Source organism: Ostrea edulis, chromosome 6 (assembly GCF_947568905.1).
Source record: "Ostrea edulis chromosome 6, xbOstEdul1.1, whole genome shotgun sequence".
In the NCBI taxonomy this organism is placed as follows: Eukaryota; Metazoa; Mollusca; class Bivalvia; order Ostreida; family Ostreidae; genus Ostrea; species Ostrea edulis.
Genome location: NC_079169.1, coordinates 51562119 through 51585212, shown reverse-complemented (window position 1 = coordinate 51585212; position 23094 = coordinate 51562119). Strand labels below are relative to the sequence as shown.

General features: G+C 37.1%; 1 protein-coding gene across 2 annotated transcripts in view; it reads left to right on the top strand.

Moving 5' to 3' along the window:
• Positions 1 to 23094, top strand: part of LOC125646489 (uncharacterized) — a 59298-nt gene that overhangs the window by 166 nt on the left and 36038 nt on the right. For both annotated transcript variants that reach the window (XM_048872817.2, XM_056139871.1), the window contains exons 2-7: positions 2383 to 2439; positions 10461 to 10625; positions 12199 to 12366; positions 13070 to 13117; positions 16602 to 16673; positions 17360 to 17422. In XM_048872817.2, coding sequence (XP_048728774.2) covers positions 2383 to 2439; positions 10461 to 10625; positions 12199 to 12366; positions 13070 to 13117; positions 16602 to 16673; positions 17360 to 17422 — 573 coding nt within the window. The remainder of the gene's footprint in view (positions 1 to 2382; positions 2440 to 10460; positions 10626 to 12198; positions 12367 to 13069; positions 13118 to 16601; positions 16674 to 17359; positions 17423 to 23094) is intronic.

Below are 23094 nucleotides of genomic sequence, written 5' to 3'. Positions count from 1 at the left end.
TTTCCGTAAATATGTTTATGTCTATATTATGTACAATGGAAAGATATATAAGAAATAGGAGTGGTAAATAAAGAATGAAGATGACAAAGAATCTAAGTGAAAAATCAATACATAGGACTCTCTAACGACACACCACTAAAAGTCACGATACAGTGGTCTGAAGCATTGGATATCTAGACTGATTTAGGACAATCAAAACTCATTTGTCATTGTAAGTACATTCAGTCACAGGATTCACAATTAAAGATTAGTTACTTCCTTTGCTTTGGTCTTCAGAATTCCAATGGAAATAAACTTTTCTTTTCTTTACATTACCAACTACGTGAGCTCATCTTTTTATGGGTAGTCCCATTTTGGGACAATGCAAGAAAGTACTACCAAAGACATAGAGCGAAATCCTTGGGTTTTCTCCACAACATGGCGCTTATTGGGCAGGACTGGTTTACTGTTGATACATATATCATATATAATTAATTACCATTTAATTACCTGGTAATCGGCCTCGTTCTGACCAAGTCACTTTCATGTCCTCATTTCGACATGATCTCACAATAAGTTTTTTTTTATCTTATGGTAGTGATATGGGCTATATGGACTGTGGATATCGGCCTGGACAGCTCAGTGGTTAGAGCATATGACTACTGACTAACACTGCAGGTGGTCCTGGTTCGATTTCCAGTCCAATCATAAATTTTGTCCTTTCCTGTTAGGGTTATTTAGTGGCGTTGACCACCCCTGGGCTTGCAGTTTAAAGCCCTGTCAGTTGCAAAGGAATCTGAGTTGCATATATTCGAGAAGATGAATTAATGAGGGAAAGATGTGGTTTGGACTATATGGACCGTGGATATCGGCCTGGGTTGCTCAGTGGTTGGAGCACCTGCCCACTAATACAGGGTCCCAGGTTGGATTCCCGGTTCAGCCATGAATTTTCTTCTGTCCTGTTACAATACAAGTGCATAATTACATTAACAGTTTATACATTTTTGTACATTTCATAAGCAACTTTAAACAATCCACAAAGCACTGTACAATACGTGTAGGAAATAAATGCAACAATTTTAAAGAACCAAAACAGGTAACGTTTCCGGAAAAGGTACTTTATAAAACCGTTAATCATGTGGTTGTGAATGTGCTCTTAATTTACATGATAAAATATTGAAAATGGAGCATGATTCAAACAGGAATAACATACTTTCTGTTAACTCGGTCAGTAACTCCACTGCGGTACCAGTAGTGTACAACATTTGACGGGAGATACAGCAGCTCGATGTACTTTTTCAAAAGTACTTGGCAGTATCCCAAACAGGCATCTAAAACTCGGAAACATTTTGATGAAAAGCTGAAGATAACGAACAGTGATCAATCTCATAATTACTACAAGGAATGCAAAATAGAGAGCTAGGCAAACACGGACCCCTGGATATACCAGAGGTGGGATCAAGTACCCAGGAGGAGTAAGGATCCCCTGTCGACCGGTCACACCCGCCATGAGCCCTATATCTTGATCAGGTAAACGAATCAGTTTGCCTAGAACGGCCTAACAATCGGTATGATACACGTCAGACAGCATTTAACTCAAAGACAGGTTGAATTGACAAGCTAGATCGTTATAACAACCATAAAATTTGTGAAATGGTGACTGTAAACGATATGTACAAACAAATCAACTTGTTTGTCAGTAGCCTGCCTTGATCATACGCAGAGGAAGCTCTTGTGTATCGAATCAGTAGAGAGATATAAACACAATGTGCAGGTGATAATTAAATATTGCTACATAAATATGCGAAGTTGACCATGGAAAAGCAGAAATCAAACCGTTTATCACAAAGTTGAGTTGTTTGTTTGTTGTTGACATTTATGTTCAATAAAATGTCAAAGTATGAAGCAAATGTGAGACTCTGTGGTGTCTTTCATTTCGAGTGCACTGAGATATATCGAATCGACATATGAATACAAATGATAAAACGTCATCAATATATCTAAATGTCGAGTTGAAGGGAACAACAAGCTATTTTTATGTCACTTGCGTAGACCCAGGTGACCTATTGCAATTGGTCTGCGTCCGTCATGCGTTAACATTTGAACATTTTTAACTTCTTGATAACTACCGTTCGAATTGTTTTCAAATTTGGTATGAAGGATTTTTGGAACAAGGCTGTTCAATGACTTCAAACTGTGGATTTGATCGGTCATTAATTTCATAATCTCAGACCAGGCCAACAAAACCTGACCTAGAAGCAATTTCGTTAGAGTCTTTAATTAGAGTCACTAATTAAATAGCATCAAGGGGAAATAATCGAAGGTTATGATTCAAGCTATTTGAATCAAGGTAGACTTTCACAATGCGTCTGTATGACTTTGTTACATTCATTTTATTTCCAGTGAAGATCGTCGTGGATTACGTCACGTGGTTCCTGATTGTTTCAGTTCTTACTTCCGGTTGGTATATACTCACTTTGAAAACATTAACTTTCAACAAAACCTAGAGTTAATTGCATAACAACTCTTTAAATGACCATGTTGTCCATCATCTGTCTGTTTGTCACTCCTTAGAATAGGAGAGAAGATTTTGGTATCTGGTGTGTTTCTGATGTAATGGTCATTTGATATATACATTGGTTACTAATGTACTCGCAAGGGAGACGTGTGTTCATTGAAACACTCAAGTATCCACTTTTGTTATTGAACGCAATTTTTTTTTTGCAAAATACGAAACTTTATTGCAAAAGTATTCCCTAAAGGGTTCGAGTGCCTATGAGTGAAAAATTCTTAAGCGGGACGTTAAACAATATACAACCAACGAACCAACCTGAAGTAACCGGTCTGAATAGCTTGTTTTTGTGTCCTTGTACTTTATTTCGATGGGCAGTTGACATCCGCCTATTGACCATTTTGTTCAACTATTAAAGCTGACATGAATTAATAAATACATACACATTTCTCATTTTATATATTTCTTTCACCATGCAGCCCAATTAACTCTACCCGTATATACCCCAAATGTGATTGTCACACCTGAGTGATTTTCTGGCTGGACTCGACCAGTGCACATTTCCGATAGTAATGTATAGGGAATGAGAAATAAATATAACCATATTCAGGAGTTTTGCAGTTTATGGAAATCAGGAATCTGATCATGCACGTACATATACACTGAGTATCTGGTTGGATACATTAATTGCGGACACAATTCAAAATTTAACGATGATCACATACAAACGTAGATATATAAATAAGGAAATTATGATCGGAAATATATATCTGGGTGAAAATACGGGTTTTACATTAGCAATGCAAAATAAACAGTTGATTACACACATATATATGTATAAGGGAGTATTTAACGAAAATATAATACAATTTCCAAGATTCACTGTCTCTTTGGGAATCACATAAGTATTTACGTCACTTTGCATCAGAGAGAGAGAGAGAGAGAGAGAGAGAGAGAGAGAGAGAGAGAGAGAGAGAGAGAGAGAGAGAGAGAGAGACTGTCCCATGTACAATATCATTTCACAGAATTAAAGAAAATTGATCACTGATATAAGTGTAAGCTTACAAGCTTTAAAATATTTCAGCTATTTTAAAAGTGATTGACACTATATTGGAAACCAACATGAGTTGCATCGGTCCGTGTTTGCCCAACTATCTATTTTGTATTGTTTATAGGAGTTATGAGATTGACCACTGTTCGTTATCTTCACCTTTCATGTACATGTAATTGAATTCATTGTTAAAAATTAAAAAATATAATTATATTAGTTTCAACTTTACATGTAGAAAATACAGACTTTGTATGTTAGAATTATTTTGTCTGCAGGATTCGTCCCCGACAATTTAGAACCGTGTGCTTTCGGTCAGAGCAGAAATGAATTCATTTTGAAGTGCATCTACATGTAGATTGAATGCAAATGCAGGTTTCTGTCTTTTAATTTCATCAGACTTATTAGAAAAAACTTTAGAACTATGCATCTTTGGTTTTATTAATATCAATATATGAATCCGGATGAGTTATGTAATATTTTTGATGACCATATACATATTGATACTATTAATGAAAAATAAAATGTTTATAACTTTGCCTTTTGCAAATACCACTTTAAGTGACTTATACATGTAAAACTTATACGGTACCAATTTTGATGCACCAGATGCGCATTTCGACAAATAATGTCTCTTCAGTGATGCTCAACAGAAATGTTTGAAGTCCGAAATAACAATGAAGTGTTAGAGCTACATGTATTATAGGGGAAAACAGTGTGCCAAAAAGTGGAGTCAAATTCGTCTAAGGATAAGAGCTATGCGTGAGGGAGATAATCCTTAATTTTGAAATGAATTTCTAAATTTTATAACTGCAATTAAATATACATTCGTATTTTCAAGCTAGTAACGAAGTACTTAGCTACTGGTCTGTAGAGACTCACGGGGACAAACAGTCCACTAGCAAAGGCCTCGACCCAGGGGTCATAATGTAAAACTTATACGGTACCAATTTTGATGCACCAGATGCGCATTTCGACAAATAATGTCTCTTCAGTGATGCTCAACAGAGATGTTTGAAGTCCGAAATAACAATGAAGTTCTAGAGCTATTATAGGGGAAAACAGTGTGCCAAAAAATATACCTAATATACATAATACATTGTATCATATCAAATAAAACCTCAACACGGATTTCACTGATTTATAAATACTAATATCTTATTAAATGCATTTGAATTTGAAATTTCGACGTACAGTGGAATGCTTATTTTAAGTATATATATCCACTGAGACAGATCTACGAAATGAAAATATTTATGCATAAATTTTCCCTTAGCTCATGACTGTGATCACTTTCCTTCCATTTTCCTTTACAATGGTGATTGTAGTGATCGACTTCGTATACCGGACAAGTTCCGTTTGCGTTCCAGTGTCGACAAGCTTCTTCTCTGACAGGATGTCAGCGTAAGTGGTTGGTTGGGTGTGAATGTTTCTGTGTTCGGGCTCAGGTACAACTGGAGAAGGTCTAACAACCTTGGATGGTGCTGGATTGTAGACTGGCTTCGGGCAGGTTCTCTTCCTTACAGTAGCATCACATATCCACCGGGCTTCAGTGGTCACTGCGAATCAAGAGTTCGTTACCATATAAGTTGTGCATGAAATGTTTTACAAAATGGACCACTGCCAAAAGCTCTTTCCGGGTAACAGAGTACATTCACATTTGGTTAATGTCCTGCTTGCATAGGCAATAACGAACTATTTCCCACCAACACGCTGCAACAATACCGCCCCAATCGGCTGGTCACTCGATTTTACAACCCACAATATTGTCGCCTGTCTAAATATGATGTTTGACTATCCCGGTTTGACGAAAATCAAAGTTATTCTCAGCAAACACACCTTTTTACTTAACGAGGGACTCTTTTGCCTTCTGCCTCTTATCATTGGAGAGTTTGCTTTCCATCTTTTTCAGTTAATCAGCATGGTCACTCTTTATCTCTAAGGGTGGTAATACTTCAGTCAAGGCAGATTACTTCTGCACTTCTCCAATTTCTGTCAGCTGCCCTATGACTGTTCCTGTGTGCATGACCTTGGATTCCTCGCTGACGTTCATCAACCTCACGGGTACTATTTCCCGAGGACGTACAACAGTTCTGACTGTCAGTGCATCATCCCCCTGGTCTCCTTGCATACAGGCTCTATTATGCTAGCGAATGACCTCGCTCCGTGGAGGTATACGTACAGTCTTAACTGAAGTAATGCGATAGCAAACTAGAGACCCTTCTATTGAATTGTGAATACTGAGCACTTCATTGCTCATGTCTATCGTGCAGTTATTTGGCTTTAGGAAATCAAGGCCTAAAATGTCATCTACCTTGATGCCTGTTACTACTGCTTCATTGTGGTACGTCTTTTTTGTCAATAGTAAGGTTAAACTCTGCCTTACCCTCGACAGACAAGGGGGTACCATTTGAAGACATAATGGTTTGTTGAACTGTATGCAGGTTTGGTCTAACTGCCTCAGACAAACTCCTGTACAATCTCTCGAGTTACCGTAGCCCCGGTGTCTACCAATGCTTTTTTTTTTTTTTTTTTTTTTTTTTTTTTATAATTTCATCATTTATTAGAAAGTATACATATTATTAGTTGGGATAAAATATCCTCGGATACTCCCACATCATTCTCACCAATGGTGCTAGGGGCTCATTGGATTGAATGTATTTTATTATGATTATTATTTTATGTAAGGCATATATATAATTTATATTAAAAATACATAATATCACTATATGTATAATAATATATATCAAATATTTGTTACAAGTACTTTTCAAAGTCATAGAAATATCATATACAACGTTGATGTATATATAGCAACAGTAGAATAACATAGAAATTACTTGAGGAATAATGTATAAACAATTTAGTCGTAAGTTGACCGTATAGTTATACTGATAAATATTTAAGGATAATATATACTCGTCTCTTCACAGTAGTCAAGTCAAATTAATTTAAAAAGTGTTCAAAACATTTATGCTCTTTTGCATTTATATACTTCAATACTGATGAATAGAAAGATATTGATTTTTTAACATGATTATACTTATTAAAAGTAGTTTCACTTAAAGAATCTAATCTACACAACATGTTATGCTTGTATATTCTATAGGCTACACAAGTAATAAGTAAATTTAAGGATTTGGTTTTATCATTTTGTTTTAGAAAAAATCCAACAACAACAATGTGCTTCCATTGACCTTTGAAGGATAGATAACTGCTAACAGTGTTCCATATGTTTAAAACATTACCAAACCCGTAAATCAAATGTTCTGTAGTCTCAACTTGCTTACAATGTGTACATTCATTCTTTACATCCCCCCCACCCATTTGCTAATTAATATCTGCATTATTACATAATATGTTATTCAATAACTTATAACTGAATTCCGCTATTTGTTTGTCTTTCAGATCTTTAATCTTACATTTATAAATATTTATCCAATTTGAATCACCGTATTTTCTGAAATCTTCAGACAGTAATGCCTGAAAATTAGGTTTGCAAAACTTTTTTCAACTAAATTAAAAAAAAAATTACTTGAATTTTAAAGTATATTGGTAAATCCAAGAAGGAAGTTAAAAATTAGTGACATTCTGTTTATTTACACAGCTTGAATTTGAAAAATCGTATAGTCCTCGAATTTTTCTCATGATTGTCATAATAATTTTGTATTCACATAACCAGTTAGATTTGTCAATAATATTTGAATAATGTTCTAGCGGTTTAAAAATTCCATCATCAAACAAATCACTAACATATAAAATGTTAGATCTCGCCCAATTATCGAAGAAAATGGGTAATAAATATTTTGCTTTGAGCCTCATGTTTTCTTGGCACCATTCTTGTACCGCCGGTTATCTTGCCCCAGTCTTGATGTTTTAGCGCTTTAGCTCTTCTGTTCAGTTTTTCATGTTGTCGTTTACAGACTTTATCCAGTTTTCCAGCCTTCTGTTGGAAACTGTGTCAGGTTGCTCTTCTATCACAGCTGATTTCAAATGTCCCATAAACTCTCCTTTTCTCCGTTCAACTCTAGATCAACTGCCAGACTGATTGCCTCATTCAGATTTGTTGGTCTGGACTGTTTGATCCGAATACGAACGTCAGAATCTATCAAGGCATCAATGAACTGGTCTTTTGCAAATGTTTCCCGTACCTCGCCAGGTGTTACTGGATAAGCTAAATTATTGAGCCGGCGAATATCTTGTTGTCTTTTGTCGCTTTTCCTTCAGTTGCACTCTGTATCAATCCGTCTGGTTAGGGGGAGAAAATTTGTCGTGCAAAGACCTAACAAGTGTCTCGTAGTGTTGTCTGCTTTCACTTGGCAAGTCACTAAGCACGGCATGCGCTTGACTACGTAGCGACAAAGCAAGGAACAGCCCCTTCTTTTCTTCACTCCACCCGTTAACATTGACGCAGGATTCAAAGTGACACTTGTAATCAAGCCAAGAGCTTGAACCATCGTATGTTGCTGGCTTAATGGTTATTTTGTTCTCTGTCTGTCCTTGACGTTTCCGTCTGGAATTTTGCACCCACATGGTTTCTATGAGCATCTGGTTCAGGAGATCGCTGGGAATTGGTTGCCCTATATGCCATATTGCTTCTGAACATATTGTCACCTTCCGTACTTTTACCATAGGAACTATCAGCAAAATGTACTTTTGGTCGTACCCCCTCACTTTCATAAGCATATTGAGATGGATACCTTGGCTTATGTGTGTCGAAATCCGCACCTACATGTACTTGTGCCTTCTTGCCTGTGAACGAAAGAGTATTGTCTGCTCGCAACTCTTCCTCATCGAACATGTCATAAGACCAATGTGTCGGGTTGTCTCTAATTTTTGTCTCCGTATATTTGTCACTCTAAGGAGTAGAGGTGTCCAGACGGTACTTCTTCAGTTTTTTCTCCATCCGATCCATCGTTGCAAGCATATTGGCGTCAATGTCAATGTGCTCTTTACCTGCTGCACTCATTATGCTTTGTAAAATCCCACCGCTGCCACCAAATTTGTAACGTGCGAGACTCGAACGGTCTCATATCAAACGGGATCGTACTCGGTTTGCCCGAGTCTTACAATGTTAAACAATTATGAATGCAAAATATACAGATATGCCAGACACTTGCCTAGTGTGATAAATTAAACAAATATGTCCTCTCTCACTTACCACTTGGTATACAGTGAACACCTTTGTCACTTGCCACTTATTATTACAGTGAACACCTTTGTCACTTGCCACTTGGTATACAGTGAACACCTTTGTGTTTGAGCACCTTTGGTCACTTAGCTAGTATATACCCTAGGTTATATATTTTAAATATTGCTTATTCTATCTTTATTAACTATGAACTTGCTCGTTTATCTAAGATGTAGCTTCGTCAAGTCAAAATTTCCTCACTTAGAATAATAGAAGACTTTTCTGATATGAAATGTTAACAGTGACATTGACGCTTTTTATGCATCTAAATTATAATGCTTGTTGCAGTGGTTAAAAGCCAATCGGTAGTATAAACAAAAGACAGAAGTAGGCACAGTTTCTAAAGTCACCAGGCCCAAAATATCGATGATTTCACTTGGAGCTCAAACCCTGACATTCAAATAAGGAATAGATTAGCAAACCCAAAATCCGCTCAGTTTGATCAGCAAAATGATTTGTGTCATATGACAAGACCTTGCAGTTGGCATAAGATTGTAAAAATGCTATTTTCAATTAAAATATCCACAAATTCAGGGGTTTTTTTTCTCCAGGAAACATAGAGCGCATGCTTCGAGCAAATTCATATTCAAGCATGTTTTTCATATTAATATAATAAACAATATACATATGTATATCGTTTTCATTTTGCTCGACAAATGCGCACATCTTTTCCTGAGCAATAATCTGTATGACATTTGACAGTTTTCAGGCTTATTTTGAAAAAAGGCGGGAAATGTCTTATTCATGATGTCATAATGCTATCCATTTAGGAATATCATTCTGATTTTGTTGACAAAGTATACCTGGCATCAATTTTACTTTCTTAAAACGTTGATTAAGGTTAATTCCAGACACATTTTATAGAGAGAAAATTTTTGGGCCTTTTTATGTATACAATCGTACCTTGCATATTCGTGTTCATATAAACGCAAACAACGTTTTTTATGCCCCCGAGATCGAAGATCGGGGGGCATATTGTTTTTGTCCTGTCTGTCATTCTGTCATAAACTTTAACCTTGCTAATAACTTTTGAACACTAAGTGATAGAGCTTTGATATTTCACATGAGTGTTCCATGTGACAAGACCTTTCCGTGGATACCAATATTTTTGACCATGTGACCTTGACCTTGAAGTATGACCTACTTTTTGAAAACTTTAACCTTGCTAATAACTTTTGAACAGTAAGTGATAGAGCTTTGATATTCCACATGAGTGTTCCTTGTGACAAGACTTTTTCGTTGGTATTAAACCTTTTGACCTTGACATTTAACTTACCTTTAACTTTTTTTTTTACATTGGTCACCACTTCTAAATGGTAAATATTAGAGCTTTCATATTATACATGAGGATTTCTTGTGACAAGATCTTTCTACTGACACCGAGATATTTGCCCTTGTGACCTTGGCCATCTTTGGAATTGGCCATTATCGGGGTCATTTGTGTTTCACAAACACATCTTGTTTTTATTTTGATAGTATTTCTTGTATAATGATTTAATCAAATAATCTGTTAATTATAAATATTTACACTGATTTCTTTTATTCACCTCTGGTGTGTCCAGGGGTCCGTGTTTGCCCAACTATCTATTTTGTATTGCTTGTAGGAGTTATGAGATTGATCACTGTTCGCTATCTTCACCTTGCATCAATTAACAGGGTCATAACTCTCGACCGTTTCAATATATTGATTCCAATCATTTGTTTACATTTTGTGTGATGTTGAGTTTCAGTGACCGAATCCTGTAACTACATGCCGTATCACGACATCAGATGTTACGTAGAGAATGTTAATGGTCAGTATTTACTGCGGCCATGTCCACCCGGGGACTATATAAACCCTAAAACCTGTCGGCTGGAGACGATACCGCACAACATGCACATTAGCTACAGTGAAAGTGAGTTGTCAATTCTCCTTCTAATTTTAACATACAACACACCTGTAATCACATCATGAGTCACATCCCCTATTTCACGTCACCAGACTCAAAAGATTTTCAGGATATACAGTTTTAGTTTTGTGTGTATGTAACAAAACATTCATCAGTTCATGATGAGGAGAGTATCATATGTAGTGGATGATGTTATATTTGCAAAGTCTCTTCTCGTTGACCTTTTGCATCAGTGTCATCACTAATCGAAAACTTTCCAGTTGAACTAAAAATGTGAGATGGATTTGATATACTTTTAAATTGTAGTCGTTATAGGGATTTCTCTATACTTTCCAAATATTTGGAATCTATCTAGAAGACATTAGATAAATAATTTGTTTAGTTTACATAACAAATACCGGAATAATCTTATTGATTTCCACTTTTATATGCCGAGCGTTTGACGAAGTAGCAGCCACTACCTATGTTTACATCCTTTTACGCGAGCGGGGCTCGAACTCATGACCTCCCTGTTACGACGCGATCGCTCTACCACTGAGCTACTGCGACCGTTTGAGCTAAAATGAAAAATAAAAGGGTATTCAAATAAACGTTCTATAGCTTACTTTCATTTTGGGTTCTTTATCTGGCTTTGCACAGTCTAGGGATGTTTGCGTGTGGGTTTGATTAATGTGGAAAGAAGCCGGAGTAAGCCAAGCTGTCTGAATTGGAAACTACCACATTCTCTCACATACAAGGATTGTCGATAACGAGAATAGAACCCGGGTTAAGTAGAGGCAAGAAGCGGAAATACTACAACTGCACTACTCACAATATAATGTTGGGTCCCGCAGGTTGTAAGGGATATATCTAAAAATGTTATCGCTATTATGGGGTGATATCTGTTCAATAAGAACTAATGTAAACTAGATTATAGATTCAAGTATTTAGTTGAATGCAAGGCATGTAATATGATTTTGCTATTATAGTATGAGTTATTGATGTGACTTGTAGTGTTTTACAAACACACCACGGTCTCCTTTGAACATGGGGTACGGGAGTATTTCTTGTCTCAAGAAAAGAAACTAGATACTTATTGCAAGTATAATGTTATTCTATGTCAAACACTGACTTATTAAATTTTTGTGGGGATGAAATTTCGCTGTTTTCCCTACCTTTACCTTGTACTCTTACGTAACTCTGAATTAAAAAAAACCCAACGATATAAATAAGAATATTCATTTTTAAAATCAACATGCAAATAACAATCAACATAGGTATATATACTTGCACTTGCACGGATGTTGGCGCCAAGGGTCATGTTGTAGGAGGAAACCCACTATACTCCCTCACATGCAACCACTGCCGGTAACGGGAATTGTACTACGGTCGCAGCGGTGAGAAGCGAGAGTGTTAACCAACTACACTACCCGTCACCCCTACACTTCTTTAATCATGCGATGGCATGGTCCTCTCCAATGACGTAAACGGAAACTAGTTCTCGAAGAATAAATAGAAGCTAAATGATTTGCGCCCATGCTGAAATACAAGAGTAAGTATTCACTTTAATCCTCATATCGATTTTATTCGTCTATTGTAGAATGCACCCAAACTTTAAGCGGGAGTGGAATCTATATCACGTGGCATGAGGCTCATTCCCATGGTGCCTCTGTAACAACCACAACCAAGTCTACCCCAAGCAGCAGCACAGCATCTGTACATGTAGATCATCATAGTAAATGTTACCAGGGACACTCCTACTATCGAGGTTTTTAGCATCCGAAATTCTCTCTCTCTCTCTCTCTCTCTCTCTCTCTCTCTCTCTCTCTCTCCTCATTGAATCATGTTGATAAAAAGTAAACAGGAAATTGACATAGACCATTTGATTTCTGCAAGAAACTGAGAACGTGACAGATATTTATAAAATGAATTCTACTTTCTTACATTCCGAAGAAAGACTGCATACTTACATGTAAGATAGAATCAAACGGCAACGGATTCCTATTTCATACTGTGGAATCATTTGTCTGGATATGGATTTGTAGCAAAAGATGACAATAAAGGTGTAGTTTTGCCATTTATTTCTTCTTTCTGGTACTTTGCTCCATAAATTAAAAACTCATAAAATGAGAGAGAGAACACATAAAATGAGAGAGAGAGATAGAGAAAGAGAGAGAGAGAGCTATAATAACCAGAGAGGTTTTTACATTACTAGATATAGATTTAATATGCAAAGGAAAACTACATTTCCATATCCAACTTGCAAAGGAAACACGCATACAGCTGCAATTAAACTCCCCTAATAAACACTGTGATATATCTAACATGATCCCCGTCCGTGAGAGTTAATATTGAGAGAAGGCGAGAGTAAAAAAAAAATGAAGGAGTAGGGTATCGGTAGACCCCCTCTGCATCCCTCAAATTATACGCAACGAAGTTCAGTATTCTAATTTTTGAAATTTTGTTTTCAGGCATTTTCGACAATGCAGAAAAGGAGAACTGCCATACATCATATTCAGGTACGATGTACTGACAACTCTATGCATGCATGTTACTACGCGTGGAGTTTTACAACTACCCAGAACAACAGCTATTTAAAAAACAGCTATGTACTGATTCCATTAATCATGACTTATTATTTGTCTTCTCCATAGAATTGGCTGGGGGTATTGCGCTGTTCATATCTTCTCTGTTACCCAGGCATAGTTTGTTAAGAGGTTTTAACCACCATGACCCATGCTTCAAACCGAACTTTGCTCTTTGTAGATATATCCTTAGGATCTTTAAAATTTCCTTCGAAACATGCTTTAAATCACACGAGTAATGCTTTAAAACAAATTATCGGGATCCATGTCGTCCGCTCATTCTTTCAAGGAATGTGACTTTTCAGACTACCACCACTTGAATGTACCTAGCGCATATACAGATCAATCTTCATTTTTGTTTCGGTGTCTGACTCTCATCGGGGGGATTCATGCCGTCCTTACAGATATCGTTTAAGTTTTAGGTCACCAGAGTAAATTCAGATGTCCTATTATAACTGGCCTGCGTCCGTCGTGCGTAAGAATTAAACATGTTTAACTTTGTCTTGATGATTACCATTCCAATTCTTTTCAAAAATACTATTGATACTGAATTGGAAGTAAATATTTATTTAAAAGGAGAATGATTATTGTATTTCTCGTTTGAAAGTCTTCTTAAAGTTTGAAAACTAAATGCATGTTTAGGAAAAACAGTGAATTTACTTACTTACTGCCCATTACGCTCTCTGGCGTGTAGGGCAGCAACGAAGTCTCTCCATCCCTGTCTGTCGGTTGCCTTCTTTTGCAGAGTTCCCCAGGTTTGATGGTAAGATTTCATCTCTGCTTCTACTGTTCGTCTCCATGTTATCTTAGGCCTTCCCCTCTTTCGTTTCCCATTAGGTGTCCAAAACAGGGCTGTTCTTGAGATGTTATCTTGGTCTTTACGAAGAACATGGTCTATCCGTTTACATCGTGTCTTTGTTATGATAATGGTCATGTCTTCTTGCTGACATCTGTTGAGAAGGTCTTCATTGATATCGTCTGTGGCCAGAAGATTCTTAAGATACTCCTCAGACTCTTTGTATAGAAGGTTGACAACTTCTGTTGGTCCCATTCTGTTATCCTCCAGCACACTCAGACCCACATAATAATATTGGCAGGATGCAACTTCTCTAAAGATGGAGTTTAGTGCGGATGGTGTACTGCCCTGATCTCCATGCAGTTTGTCGGTTCTTGAAGGCTCTCCTTGCTTTGCAGAGTCTTAGTTGGATATCTGCCTCTGCACCACCATCTGTACTTACCACGCTTCCAAGGCATATAAAAGTGTTGGTATTAGGCAGTTCTTGCTGGTCTACTGTTGTTCAATGTCATAATTTCTGTCTTCTTGGCATTGATGTTCAATCCAATTTGTCCTGCATAATTTTGTAGCCTATTGGTTTTCTCTTGTATGTGCTGATGCGTGTGAGAGAGCATGGTAATGTCATCAGCGAAGTCTAGATCTTCTAGTGTTGAGTGTATGTCTCATCTGATGCCTCTGTTAGAATCTGATGTTGTCTGACGCATTACCCAGTCAATGGCTATGATTAAAAGTGTTGATGACATAACACAGCCTTGACGGACGCTTGTTTTTACTTGGAACTGTAGCACTGCTACCAACTGTACACCTAAAATTGTTGTAGAAACTCTTTATTAGTTGGATAAGGTGTTGCGGCACTCCATAAGATCTAACAATCTTCCATAGGCTTTCTCTGTGGATGCTATCGAATGCTTTCTCAAAGTCAACAAAATTGATGTAAAGTTCTCTTTGTCATCTTTGTCTACCTGGGCGAAAACCTGCTCGTTCGTTTCGCAATAAGTTGTCAATCACATTTGATATTCGTTTAATGATGATTTTGTCCATTATCTTGCTTGGGATAGAGAGCAATGTAATTCCACGCCAGTTGTTCTAATCACTTCGTGGCCCCTTTGTTGGAATTCTGATGATGGTGTCTTTATTCCATTCTTCTGGTAATATTGTTTCTTTCCAGATTTCATGAAAGATGGGATGCAGGATGTTTGCTGCTAGTACTGGGTCTGTTTTGAAAAGTTCTGCATTTAGATTGTCACAGCCTGGTGCTTTTCCATTCTTTAAACTCTTAATGGCAGCTATAATTTCAGATTTATTTGGTAGTTCTATGCTGATATCAAGATCTTCATCAGGCTCCTGGATTTCTGGTTCTTGAAGAGGAGAAGGTCTATTCAGTATTTCTTTAAAATGTTTTGTCCAGCGTATCTCTTGTTCTTTTTCTGATGTTAATAGTTTCCCTTGTTTGTCTTTGATAGGTACATTTGAGGATGTCTTGCTCTTACCACAGATAGTCTTTGTAATTTTGTATAGATTGCCTTGTTCTCCTTTATTTGCTGCTTCCTCTGCTTTTGATGCCAAATTATACATGTATGATCTTTTATCTGTTCGGGTCATTTTCTTCACATCCCGTTGTATTTCACTATATTCTAGTTGTAACCTTTCTTTCAGTCGAGATGATTTAGCCTCATTCATTTTTTTTAATCTCTTCTTGCACTGATCTTTGCCCATGTGTCAGGTGTTATCCAGTCCTTGGTTTTCTGTTGTTGTCTAAAACCAATACATTTTTCACTGCTTATTCTGTATATATCGGCCACTCTTTCCCATTTTTTTTTTTATAAATGGAGTCTCTTTCATCTAAAACAGAGAATGATGCACCAAAATTGTGATGTTGGAACCTCAAAGTTTTGACTCCAGGACGGGTCCAAATTAGTCACATCGTGTTAGTGTTACATATATCATATCTAGCTTGTTCTGGGTATAGTCAGTTTTTAAATCGAGGTAAGCTACTGACAAACAAGTTGATGGTACAGGGATTTCAACAGTCTCTATTGAAGTCAGCATTTTGCAAATTTTATGGTCGTTATAACGATCTAGGTCCTCAATACAACCTCGCATTGGGTCAAATGCTGTCTGACGTGTTTCATACCGATTGTTAAGCCGTTCTTGGCACACTGATTTTGACTGCGGATAACTCCGTTTACCTGATCAGGATATAGGGCTCACGGCGGGTGTGACCGGTCAACAGGGGATGCTTACTCCTCCTAGGCACCTGATCCCACCTCTGGTGTGTCCAGGGGTCCGTGTTTGCCCAACTATCTATTTTGTATTGCTTGTAGGAGTTATGAGATTGATCACTGTTCGTTATCTTCACCTTGCATGTAAAGTTTTTCCATCAGCATAGACACTTGCGAGGGCATTTAATTATTAAGATTACATAACATTATACTGTTGCTGAACATTAGAATTTAATTAAGATATTTAGAGCAAGAATGTTTGTCTTAGCCCTTTGGATCTGTGATGCTTTTAATACCAAGATGACCGATAAGGCCTGTGGGCCTTTTGTTGAGATAAATGAACTATATATGGAGCTGGAAAAAGCAAGAATTGGACACGATAGTTTCATTTTTGTTGCAGTGTTCGATAAATTGTATTACCTCATGTACAACGACCATGACTGCATGTCTACCTTAGTGCAGGTGATGGCAAGTGAGTATCAACAGCAGTGATCAACAAAACGTTAATGACAGTTGTAATCATTCTAATGGCATTCATGTCAAATTTAATGACAGTGGTAATCATTCTAATGATATTCGTGTCAAATTTAATTGTATTGGTAAACAGCAGAGTTAACATTCATATCAATGACATGGTAAGCAGATTAAAGTGATGACATTCCTGTTAAATCTATTTATAAATAGAATATAGTAAAGACCTTCATGTTAGGTATAAATGTATTGATAATTAGAATAGTCATGACCTTCATGTTAGATATAAATGTATTGATAAATATAATAGTAACGACATTCATGTTAGATATAAATGTATTTATAAATAGAATATAGTAATGACATTCATGTTAGATATAAATGTATTGATAATTAGAATAGTGATGACCTTCATATTAGATATAAATGTATTGATAAATAGAATAGAGTAAAGACCTTCATGTTAGGTATAAATGTATTGATAAATAACATAGTAATGACCTTCATGTTACATATAAATGTATTGATAAATAGAATATATTAAGGACATTTATTTTCAGTATAAATCTAATGCCCTGTATACGTTATGTACGCCCTTTAATGTCTTGAACATTATGATTAGTTTGTTATTTGATTTGCAACAACTGATATTCGTTTCTTTTATCATATCATTGTCCACATTTTCAGATCTGAACTTGCCAAGCTGTGAATGTCACGGCAGTTCCATATCTTATCCCTATCGTGGATCTAGTAAGTATACACCATGCTTTTATACGATTATCATCGTCACGGCAGTTCCGTATCTTATCCATTTCGTGGATCAGTAATTATACACCATGCTTTTATACGATTATCATCGTCACGGCAGTTCCGTGTCTTATCCATTTCGTGGATCAGTAATTATACACCATGCTTTTATACGATTATCATCGTCACGGCAGTTCCGTATCTTATCCATTTCGTGGATCAGTAATTATACACCATGCTTTTATACGATTATCATCGTCACGGCAGTTCCGTATCTTATCCCTATCGTGGATCAGAAATTATACACGATGCTTTTATATGATTATCATCGTCACGGCAGTTCCGTATCTTATCCCTATCGTGGGTCAGTAATTATACACCATGCTTTTATACGATTATCATCGTCACGGCAGTTCCGTATCTTATCCCTATCGTGGATCTAGTAATTATACACCATGCTTTTATACGATTATCATCGTCACGGCAGTTCCGTATCTTATCCCTATTGTGGATCTAGTAATTATACACCATACGTCATCATCACACTGTTCTGTATTAGGTGAACTAGGGGGCCGTCAGGGAAAAATCTTGTCAAAACGACGTACAACCGTAATAAATCAAACAATCCATGTATTTGTATTCAATGAATTGTGAAGACTACAACTGTGCAAAAACTATTATGCACGATGGATATTTCTAAAACTGGCATTATTCCAAAAAGATATGGTTGCGATATGTTAACACAGAAGACTGGTTTTGTTAAACCGGAAACTCTCCGATTTCGGTTCCTACATAAGATTGAGTACCAAACATCCTGTAACTATGAATTAAAAGATTCAATGGTCGGTTTGTAAGAAAAGCAAAACTGAAATGTATAGAAACTCTTATGAAAATAAGGAAACCGTTGGGGGAAAAGTCAGAGTAAGTAACAAGATTTTCCCCAGATAGGTTGATTTGATAGGATATATATATATATATATATATATATAGTGGGATAAATCTCCGATATAATCTTCTAAAGTGCTCGACGTTGCCTCACGGAGCTACATAAATTGATGATCAGATGGAATTTCAATCACATAACATTTATTTCTCTACAGGCTGTTTCGTAAGGGGATGGTTTCCCCTCACTCGTCGGGAGAAAAATGACATCTAACGAAAAACATCCGCATGGCTGAGAATATGTTACACAGAAACGTACTGGATAGTTGCTAAGCATGATTACACAAACAATTATAACACCCAACCTTACGTTTACCCCTAGGATCTAAACGATACATGTGATAATCAATTAATTAATATATAAAGCACTAAATAATCACAACTAGGTACTGTTGTGGCCGAGTGGACTTACGCACTGGTTTGACAGTCTTGCTATGCGGTGGGTGCCGTAGGTCGCTGGTTCGACCCCGGGCTGGGGCGAAAATTTTCAGTACCTAGTTGTGATTATTTAGTGCTTTATATATATATATATATATATATATATATATACTATAGACACTGATACAGTGGTTGAAAATGAATGCACCCCCTCTTTAGCATGGCTTGTTGACTGTTTACTATGAAAATGAAATGAAATTACCTGCAGATATGACAGTCAAATATACATTTATTCATATATCTGAAATAGGTTATATAAAAAGGCATGAGTGATATGATCGTTCCATTTACAGAGACATTCCAAATAAATAATCCGAAATGAAGCAATCCTGCTAGTAGACTAATACAACCTGTGGTTAGGTAGAATGTGTTTCATAACCATTGTTAGACCGTTTTGTATTCCGTTTACCTGATCTAAATAGATGATTCACGGTGGGTGTGACCGGTCAACAGGGAATCCTATGCACCTGATTCCACCTCTGGCATTTCCAGGGTCGGTCCCACTATTGATTTTATATTCCTTTTGGGTTATGTGGGATTGATCACTGTTAGTTATCTTCACTTTTGGTATCCAGACAATGGGACGAATGAATGATAAAGTGAAGAAGACAAAAATGATCAATCTCACAATTCTTATAAATATACGTTTAAAATATCTCCTTCACAGCAGTTAACATCTATGAAAGGAGGCGAGATAGAGACTTGCTAATGCATTTACGAAATCTAACAGTGTGTCTCAGTTTATAGGACAGTATTTTGCAATTTTGTATGGTTAAAAATTTAATTTAAAATGGATAAATGCCATATGACGTGTTTCATTCTAATGGCCTACATTTCTCACAATACTATGCGAGTTATCTCCCCATTATTACAGATGGCGCGCAGCATATTGCGGTCCTCAGTTGACGGTGTCATATAAGGAATAAATGGAAACTTTACAATTTTTTATTGCAATCAATTGCCAGTTAAGGAATTTTTCTAAGAATTAAGTGTAATGACTTAAAAATAGTATAGCTGAACAATAATAGTTTGGTTACTGATTACATTTACTAGTATATGTCTCTTGTATGGTAATGATGTAAGAAGGTATGTAAATATCAACTAGTTTTCGACTTCTTTAGATCAGAATCAGGATGTCTTTAGTATATCAGCAATTCTTCATTATTAATGTTTTCACTATTGTCGACAACCAACACACATGCAATAAGATATGCTTAAATACACACGTGCAACCAACGCATACATGTACATTATCAATTTATCATTAACTCACACTGAACAAAACTGCTTGTTGCTAGATGTACACCAGGTGGCAATAAACAGAACATGGCTTTTCAAAAAAAAAAAATTACTTGTCAAGAATTGAAGGGCAATATTATGAAGTCACTCCTCCCCCCCCCCCTTTTTTTTAGGTCACCTGAATTCATTCAGGTGACCTATTGCTATCTGTTTTTGTCCGTCGTCGTTCGTCGTTCGTCGTGCGACGTGCGTCGTGCGTTAACATTTGAACATTTTCAGCTTCTTCTCTGAAACCCCTGAACCAATTTCAACCAATTTTGGCATATAGCATCTGTGGGTGGAGGGGAACAAAAATTGTGAAATTCGTGGTCCCTGCCCCCCTGGGGCCTGAGGGGTGGGGCAAAAACCATCAAAATGAGTGTAATTTTAAAAAATCTTCTTCTTTACTCCTGGACATCAAGAAGCCAAACTGTGGGCATAATTATAATGAGCGTTGAGCCCTCTACCAAAATTGTGAAATTCATGGCCCCTGGGGCAGGGGTTCTTGTGTTAGGGTGGGGCTCTATTGTTCATATAGTGAAAATGTAGAAATTCTTTGAAAATCTTCTTCTCTGTCTCTGGGTATTAAGTAGACAAAGTGTGGGGGGTGTATACTGGAATCGGGCTGTCCGTCCGTCCGTCCGTCTGTCTGTAGACGCAATGGTTTCCGGGCTCTAAAGCATTATCCTTTCCACCTACCGTCACTATATCATACATATGGACTACCCATGGGATGAAGATGTTCCCTATCGATTTTGGGGTCAAAAGGTCAAGCGCACTGGACATTGAAGTAGCAATATGGTTTCCAGGCTCTAAAGCGTTATCCTTTCCACCTACAGTCACCATATCATACATATGGACTACCCATGGGATGAAGATGTTCCCTATCGATTTTGGGGTCAAAAGGTCAAAGGTCATGCGCACTGGACATCGAAGTAGCAACACTCAGAAAAGAGGTAGTTTATACTTATTACCAACACCCTTTGGGAGATTGGGTTAAGCGGGGGGCATTCTTAGTGAGCATTGCTCACAGTACCTCTTGTTAAAAATTGTGAAATTCATGGCCCCTGGATCAGGGGTTCTGGTGCTAGGGTGGGGCTCTATAAGTCATATAGTGAAAATGCATTGTTTCTATGAAAATCTTCTTCTCTGTCCTTGGGTATTAAGTAGACAAACCAATAGCATGGTTATGATGAGCAAGGATGCCTCTTTCAAAATTGTGAAATTTATGGCCCCTGGGTCAGGGGTTCTGGTATTAGGGTCGGGCCCTATTGATCATATAGTGAAAATGCATTTTATTTCTTTGAAAATCTTCTCCTCTGCTGCTGGGTATTAAGTAGACAAACTAATAGTATGATAATGATGATCAAGGATGCTTCTTTCAAAACTGAAATTTATGGCCCCTGGGTGAGGGGTTCTGGTGCAAAGGCGGGGCTGACCACATAGCTATTCAATGTTTCTTCCATCCAAAAGTAAGATTTTTATATTTAAACACGAACCTAATTCAAACATTGGAAGGTTGTTACATGATACTCAGGTGACCTATAAGGCCCCTGGGCCTCTTGTTTTAAAAACGATGCAACGTGCGTGTGATTCAATCTTTTGAAAGTTAAATTTTGTGTAAACCATTCAACTTACAGCTCTTCTTGCACTTCGTTTACTCAAATGAGCACAAAAATAATTATCAGGCACATAGCAACAATGGGTCTGTCCCCTTTTATAATTACATGTACATGCAAAGTAAGTGCAAAGTTTGATCTATATATAAGCTGCAAGTCCCCTCTCCCTCTTAAAAAACAGCATTGTGAATGGTATGGTGGAAAAGTAAAATTTAACCAATGAATGGAACTGAAAGATCAACCCTTGCCGCCTTCCCTCTCGAACTTTGGATTTAAAAAAAAATATTTGTCAAGAATTGTAGGGCAATATCATGAAGTCATCCCCCCTTTTAAAAAACAACAACGATGCAACGTGCCTGATTATATGATATGCTTTCATTGTGGTTTAATTCTAGGTGTCTGTTGTTTTTAAAACAAATTACTCCTGAAATTCTCGGTATCAACTGTATAATAACTTGGACAGAAATAAACGTTAAATACGCCTATAACATCCCCCCTAACATCCCCCTCCTCCAACTCCGCAATTTGACAAAGTGCATATTTCAAAACGTTTTCTGCATAAAATCGAAGAAATTAAACCTTGTTTGTGTCATAGATGTGTAAGACTCTAAAGTGCGATGGTCGCTCGAAAGTGAGTGCGATGGTCACGCCAAAGTGCCATGGTCTGCGCCAAAGTGCGATGGTTTTGTTAACGTTACGGACGCCAAAGTGCGATGGCCACGCCAAAGTCCGATAGTGCGGAGTTCAGTAACGTTTGTGACGTCATGTCATTGTGACGTCATTCTTAACGTCTTTCAAAAATAAAACCGAAGAAATGCAACACGGATGACAGCAACGGCAAGGTCTACAAGGTTGAGAATAGTGAGAACGGCAAATTACATTTGTTGACGAACTATCTACTTCGCCCAAACATTCTTTAATTTATGATAATTTATTACTTGTGACGTACACGTAATGAAATCCTGGGGATATGCTATAATGCAAAACATTCTATAATATTTCGCGTTGGAAAATTTTGTGTTTAATAACACGACAACTAAATGGTAATGAAATAAGTTGAACTTCTTATTTTTTATGCGTGGGTTTTGCACTGATATTTTAGTGAAACAACACACGGTTGGTACAGTCTGTACTAAAACACTGTGTCGTTTACAAACCAATGGATTTCGGCGTGTCACACCATCGCACTTTGGCGTTTCAGACCATCGCACTTTGGCACATGAGTGTGGCCCATCGCACTATGGCGTGTCACACGATCGGGGTTTGGCGCAGACCATCCGAGTTTGGCGTGACCATCGCACTTTAGAGTCTCATCGCAGTTTGGAGTCTTATAGATAAAATACAACCTGTTAAAACTCAGCATGATAAAGAATTTAGTAACATAAGCTTTACTATACA